This window comes from Staurois parvus, unplaced genomic scaffold (genome assembly GCF_062004578.1).
Source record: "Staurois parvus isolate SC_StPar_1 unplaced genomic scaffold, SC_StPar_1.0 ptg001239l, whole genome shotgun sequence".
Taxonomy (NCBI): domain Eukaryota; kingdom Metazoa; phylum Chordata; class Amphibia; order Anura; family Ranidae; genus Staurois; species Staurois parvus.
In genome coordinates, this window is record NW_028319035.1 from 505,001 (window position 1) to 512,230 (window position 7,230).

General features: G+C 48.0%; 1 protein-coding gene across 1 annotated transcript in view; it reads right to left on the reverse strand.

Moving 5' to 3' along the window:
- Positions 1 to 3,710, reverse strand: part of NFKBID (NFKB inhibitor delta) — a 28,837-nt gene extending 25,127 nt beyond the window's left edge. Inside the window, exon 1 of the mRNA XM_089660408.1 lies at positions 3,580 to 3,710. Within this exon, the coding sequence (XP_089516534.1) occupies positions 3,580 to 3,607 (28 nt within the window). The 5' untranslated portion in view covers positions 3,608 to 3,710. The remainder of the gene's footprint in view (positions 1 to 3,579) is intronic.
- Between the last annotated feature and the right edge of the window lie 3,520 nt (positions 3,711 to 7,230).

Genomic DNA, 7,230 nt, shown 5'->3' on the forward strand with positions numbered 1-7,230 from the left:
TTACCCCGAACTACACTCGGGAATACCGCTAAGGAGGTTAAAGCACAAATCTGCCTTAAAACCCTTTCTAGCAATTGCTACAATGTAAGCCAGTTTAGAAACTTTTCTTTCTCTCTTCAATACTGTCTGTCTATCTATCAAAAATAAATTTTCTCTGTGATATTACATTAGCTAATTAAGTCTTCTTTCTTTCTTTCTTTCTTTCTTTCTTTCTTTCTCAAATTCTATATACATTCATCAGCCACTTTATTAGGTCCACCTGTTCAATTGCTTGCTAACACAAATTGCTAATAAGCCAATCTCATGGCAGCAACTCAATGCAGTTAGGCATCTAGACGTGGTGAAGACAACTTGCTGAAGTTCCACCGAGCATCAGAATAGGGAAGAAAGGGGATTAAGTGACTTTGAACGTGGCATGGTTGTTCCTGCCAGACGGGCTGGTCTGAGTATTTCAAAAACTGCTGATCTACTGGGATTTTCCCGCACAACCATCTCTAGGGTTTACAGGCAATGGTCCGAAAAAGAGAAAATATCCAGCGAGCGGCAGTTGTGTGGAGGAACTATCTAGAAGTGGTGAAGACAACTTGCTGAAGTTCCAGCCGAGCATCAGAATGGAGAAAAAAGGGGATTTAAGTGACTGAACATGGCATGGTTGTTGGTGCCAGACGGGCTGGTCTGAGTATTTCAAAAACTGCTGATCCACTGGGATTTTCCCGCACAACCATCTGCAGGGTTTACAGAGAATGGTCTGAAAAAGAGAAAATATCCAGTGAGCGGCAGTTGTGCGGAGGAAAATGCCTCGTTAATGTCAGAGGTCAGAGGAGAACGGGCAGACTGAGTGTAGAAGACAGAAAGGCAACAGCAACTCATGTCAATATGGAGCAAAATCCCAGGAATGTTTCCGACACTTTGTTGAATTGATGCCATGAAGAATGATGGCAGTTCTGGAGGTAATGATCCCGGGAATATCTGATTGGCTCTCGGGGGATCAAGAAGGAATTTTTTTCCCCTGCAGGAACAAATTGGATCGTGCTTTGCTGGGTTTTTTGCCTTCCTCTGGATCCATGGTGGGTGTAGGATTATAACTTTTTTTTTTGGTTGAACTGGATGGACTTAAGTCTTTTTTCAGCCAGACTAACTATGTATCTATGGCAAAAGGGGGCCCAACCCAGTGCTAGCAAAGTGGACCTAATAAAGTGGCCGTTGAGTACATGAAATTATTTTGGTTGATGAGATTTCTTTCCTTCCTTCCTTCTTCCAGGGTGTGTAGACCATTCTGCAATACGTATAGCCAATCAAAAATTTGTTAATCAAATCATTCGGTGTGATTAGTCATCGGAGTTTACGCCACTTCGCTATTTATTGTAGCCAAAATTTCCTGCCGCCGCCCTGTCAATCTGAGAACGCCCTGCGCTGTCTTTTTAATGTGACCAATACGCAGAGCCTGCTTCAACTACCATCATTTAGGTATGACAAGAACATAGATCGATTGCTGGGGAACTACAATCCCCAGCATTCTTCGACGCAGTGCATTTTTTTTTGCCTTTTAAAATCTTCCAACAACTCCTATGTGCCACTGGCAAGCTGGCAAGATTACGCTCCCATAGAAAAGACCAGTGCCTGTGTGGTGAACTTTGAAAATTAATTTCTCCACAATGCTGATACGTGCGCAGATGAAAGAGGGAGTCTTGCAGATTCACAACTATGAGATGAACTCATTGGAAATGTCAGCATGCTTTAGTGCGCATGGTCGCATGTTCTTGATGGGCGTTGCAATGCTTTGTATGTTGAATGTCAACATTCATCATAACGTGCATCAACGCCAGTAATGGAGGTCATACAACCTTTTTATTTATCAAGACACACTTTGACGCACTGAATGCATGCATTGCCTTTTGATGCATTTCCATTGATTTCAATAGAAAAATCAGGAAGCAATAATCCATCGTGTTAATCCTCTTTTTCCCCTTTCCCCTGACCTAAACTAAACTAACCCCCCCCCCCCCAGATGCATACTTACCTCAATTTGATGGCCAGTGCTTCATGGCTACCCATTACAGACCCATAGACTTCTATTTTGGCCGTTTCCAATCATCTCCTGTCTCCAGCCTCCAAAGGCCATCAGATTGAGGTAGGTATGTATTTGTGAAAGGGGGAAGGGGTAGGTTAGCTTAGTTCATGGGAAGGGGGCTACAATGGTAAATTTACTTTTTTTAAATTCCACCTATCTTAAAGTGCTCTTCTCTCCTCTCCTCTTCCCTTACCTCCTCTTCTCTTCCCTTCTCTTCCCTTCTCTTCCCTTCCCTTCTCTTCTCTCCTCTTCCCTTCTCTTCCCTTCCCTTCTCTTCTCTCCTCTTCCCTTCTCTTCCCTTCCCTTCTCTTCTCTCCTCTTCCCTTCCCTTCTCTTCCCTTTCCTTCTCTTCCCTTCTCTTCCCTTACCTCCTCTTCTCTTCCCTTCCCTTCTCTTCTCTCCTCTTCCCTTACCTCCTCTTCTCTTCCCTTCTCTTCCCTTCTCTTCCCTTACCTCCTCTTCTCTTCCCTTCTCTTCCTTTCCCTTCCCTTCTCTCCTCTTCCCTTCCCTTCTCTTCCCTTCCCTTCCCTTTCCTTCTCTTCTCTTCCCTCTGCTCTTCTTTTTTTTTTCTTTCTTCAATACTGTCTGTCTATTTATCTGTACAGAAGATATTTTCTTCCTATGAGATTACTGTAGATAATTCTTTCTTTCTTTCTTTCTTTCTTTCTTTCTTTCTTTCTTTCTTTCTTTCTTTCTTTCTTTCTTTCTTTCTTTCTTTCTTTCTTTCTTTCTTTCTTTCTTTCTTTCTTTCTCTCTTTCTTTCTCTCTTTCTTTCTTTCTTTCTTTCTCTCTTTCTTTCCCCCCCTCTCTCTCTCATTCTTTTTCTCTTTCTTTCTTTCTCCCCCCCCCCCCTCTCTCTCTCTCCCCTCTCTCTCATTCTCTTTCTTTCTTTCTTTCCTTCTCTCTCTCTCTCCCCCCCTCTCTCTTTCTTTCTTTCTTTCTCTCTTTCTTTCTCTCTCTCTCTTTCTTTCTTCCCCCCCCCTCTCTCTCTCGCTCCCCCCTCTCTCTTTCTTTCTTTCTTTCTTTCTTTCTTTTCACCTTTCACAACCACATATATATTACATTTTCTAACTATGAGATTAAATTAACTCATTAAGTGTTTAAAGTGCTCTTACTGCTGATTTAAATGTCACGATTATACAAAGCACCCGCCGCTGCAAAAAATCATATCGTATTGTGAGGATAATAATTTAGATTTATGGATGAGAGCGCCCCTCGCCGCGAGAAAACTGAAGGCGATGGCAATGCATTTCTAAAATTTCCTTTAAAGCACAAATCTGCCTTAAAACCCCTTTCAAGCAATTGCCAGCTTAGAAACACATTCATTTTCCCTCGTCCCCTTGCTGTACAGGCTTTTGATTTATGTCCTGTTGCCACTTATCTCATGGACCGTGTTGTCATGGGGGAACTGTAGACACAACACAACTCCATATACAAAGTAGCAAGATGATGACTTCGCCGCTCTGCATGATAATTCATTTTTAAATGGCTGATATGGGGGAACCTACCTCTAGAGCCCGATGGAGGGGAACTCATGCCCTCGCTGCTCGGCGGGTCTTGCCTGTAGGGGTCCAGCCTTGTGCGTCTGTCTCCTCGCCCTCCTCGCTCGCTCTCTTCGCTGTCAATGCCTCATTGCTGCTCGATCTGCTTCTATTAAAGAGGAACTACATAGGCCCGGCCCACTGGAGGAAGAGTCGGAAAGAGCAGAAGAAGGAGAGAGATGAGATGAATAGATAAGACGGTTGTAGATACAGTGGAAGGAACGAGGGAAAGTAACCAAGACACAGAAAATGGAAACATCAGAGATAGGCGCCGAGAATGGTCTGTTCAGGACCCATACATGCCGAGAGGAGGAAGCCGTTCGTTTCGGACTGTTCAGGATTATTTATTGAAGCATTTAAAGGAAATTTCCAACTGAAAGAATAAAGTGGAAGAGAAAGGAGGGACTTTACATCTTTTATTAGTAGATGGAGCCGGGAATTTTTAGGTGTCATGCACATTGGATGTTTGGCTATCTCTCCTGGACACGAGGCTGATGAAAGAGCGAGCATGCCCAGTCCAGGCCACGCGCATGCTCAGAAACCTGCCGCAGACCTCCTTTGGGGAGTAGGGGTGTAGTTTGGATGGATTTGGGACACAGTGAATATTCAGATGATCTGATTTGTTTTCTCAGCTTTTAATACGGATATGTGGTTTGTCCACCTGGACTATCTCGATGGAGGGACCCCCTTTTGGCTTTAACCCCTCGCCTACCGGGCACTTCTACCCCCTTCCTGCCTACCGGGCACTTATACCCCCTTCCTGCCTACCGGTCGCTTCTACCCCCTTCCTGCCCACCGGACACTTCTACCCCCTTCCTGCCTACAGGGCACTTCTACCTCCTTCCTGCCTACAGGACACTTCCACCCCCTTCCTGCCTACCGGACACTTCTACCTCCTTCCTGCCTACAGGACACTTCTACCCCCTTCCTGCCTACAGGGCACTTCTACCTCCTTTCTGCCTACATGACACTTCTACCCCCTCCCTGCCTACCGGACACTTCTACCTCCTTCCTGCCTACAGGACACTTCTACCCCCTTCCTGCCTACCGGGCACTTCTACCTTCTTCCTGCCTACAGGGCACTTCTACCCCCTTCCTGCCTACAGGGCACTTCTACCCCCTTCCTGCCTACCGGACACTTCTACCTCCTTCCTGCCTACAGGACACTTCCAACCCCCTCCTGCCTACAGGGCACTTCTACCTCCTTCCTGCCTACCGGGCACTTATACCCCCTTCCTGCCTACAGGGCACTTCCACCCCCTTCCTGCCCACCGGGCACTTCTACCCCCTTCCAGCCTACCGGGCACTTCTACCCCCTTCCTGCCTACCGGGCACTTCTACCCCCTTCCTGCCTACCGGGCACTTCTACCCCCTTCCTGCCTACAGGACACTTCTACCCCCTTCCTGCCTACAGGGCACTTCTACCCCCTTCCTGCCTACAGGACACTTCTACCCCCTTCCTGCCTACAGGGCACTTCTACCCCCTTCCTGCCTACAGGGCACTTATACCCCCTTCCTGCCCAGGCCAATTTTCAGCTTTCAGCGCTGTCGCACTTTGAATGACAATTGCGCGGTCATGCGACACTGTACCCGTATGACATTTTTTATAATTTATTTCCACATAAATAGAGCTTTCTTTGGTGGTATTTAATCGCCGCTGGGGGTTTTATTTTTTGTGCTATAAACAAAAAAGCAGCAAAAAATTTGAAAACAATTTTTTTTTCTTTGTTTCTATCATAAACTTTTGCAGGTAATTTTTCTTCTTCACTGATGTGCGTTGATGAGGCTGCACTGATGGGCACTGATAGGTGACACTGATGAGCTGGAACTGATGAGGCAGCACTGACATACAATAATGATGGGTACTGATAGTCAGCACTGATGGGCAGCATTGATGGGTGGAACTGACTGACGGCACTGATTGGCGGCACTGCTGGGCACTGATCATCAGGGCACTGATGACCGGATATAATGAATGCGGGGTCCGGGGAGAGCGGATATAGTGAATGCGGGGTCCGGGGAGAGCGGATATAGTGAATGCGGGGTCCGGGGAGAGCGGATATAGTGAATGCGGGGTCCGGGGAGAGCGGATACAGTGAATGCGGGGTCCGGGGAGAGCGGATATAGTGAATGCGGGGTCCGGGGAGAGCGGATACAGTGAATGCGGGGTCCGGGGAGAGCGGATACAGTGAATGCGGGGTCCGGGGAGAGCGGATACAGTGAATGCGGGGTCCGGGGAGAGCGGATATAGTGAATGCGGGGTCCGGGGAGAGCGGATATAGTGAATGCGGGGTCCGGGGAGAGCGGATATAGTGAATGCTGGGTCCGGGGGGACCGGATATAGTGAACGCGGGGTCCGGGGAGAGCGGATACAGTGAATGCGGGGTCCGGGGAGAGCGGATACAGTGAATGCGGGGTCCGGGGAGACCAGATATAGTGAATGCGGGGTCCGGGGAGAGGGGATATAGTGAATGCGGGATCCGGGGAGAGCGGATATAGTGAATGCGGGATCCGGGGAGAGGGGATATAGTGAATGCGGGGTCCGGGGAGAGCGGATATAGTGAATGCCGGGTCCGGGGAGAGCGGATACAGTGAATGCGGGGTCCGGGGAGAGCGGATATAGTGAATGCAGGGTCCGGGGAGAGCGGATACAGTGAATGCAGGGTCCGGGGAGAGCGGATATAGTGAATGCAGGGTCCGGGGAGAGCGGATACAGTGAATGCAGGGTCCGGGGAGAGCGGATATAGTGAATGCAGGGTCCGGGGAGAGCGGATATAGTGAATGCAGGGTCCGGGGAGAGCGGATATAGTGAATGCGGGGTCCAGGGTTTAATAACACATTAAAGTGGTTGTAAACCTTTCCATACCTCCAGTGAAGTGACTGGCCTCAGGTGATATACAGAGATGAAACAAATCCTCCTACATAAGTTGTACCTGTTTATCTGCAGTTTTCTCTTTTCTACATCCAAAACATTGAATGTGCTGAATTTATAAAGCTTGTCTGAGGGTTCAGAAACAAGGGAGTGGAGAGCTGAAGTTACACTCTGCAGAGCTCAGAGAGAAGAGCTCTGAAAGTTGATTGGAAGGAAAGGGACACCCCCCCCACACACACACACACACACATGGCACACAGGAACAAAGCTGAGGCTGTAAATCTGCTGGAGCTCCCTCCACTGACACCGTGTATCTCCTGGTGTCAGGAAAACTTGTCAAAAGTGACTAATGCTAATAGCAGAGTTAGGAGGCAGCAGACAGAAATGACACTTAGGGGGAGATTTACTAAACCCAGAGCACTCAGATTCTGGTCCACCTCTACATGGTAGCCAATCAGTTTCTAGCTTCAGCTTTAACAATAAAACCTGGAAGCAGGGGCGCCCTGACCATATGAGCATTCAGGCACTGCCCGAGGGCCCGGGGTCAGTAAGGGACCCCATGAAATGCCCCTGGTACCTTTTACAGGCTTTTTTTGGGTGTGCTTTGAATGTGAGCAAGGACACAGGGGCCCCATGATCCCCTATTGCCCGGGGGCCCCATGAGTTGTCAGTCCACCCCTGCCTGGAAGCTGATTGGCTACCATGCAGAGGTGGACCAGATTTTGCATTCTCCAGTTTTAGTAAAT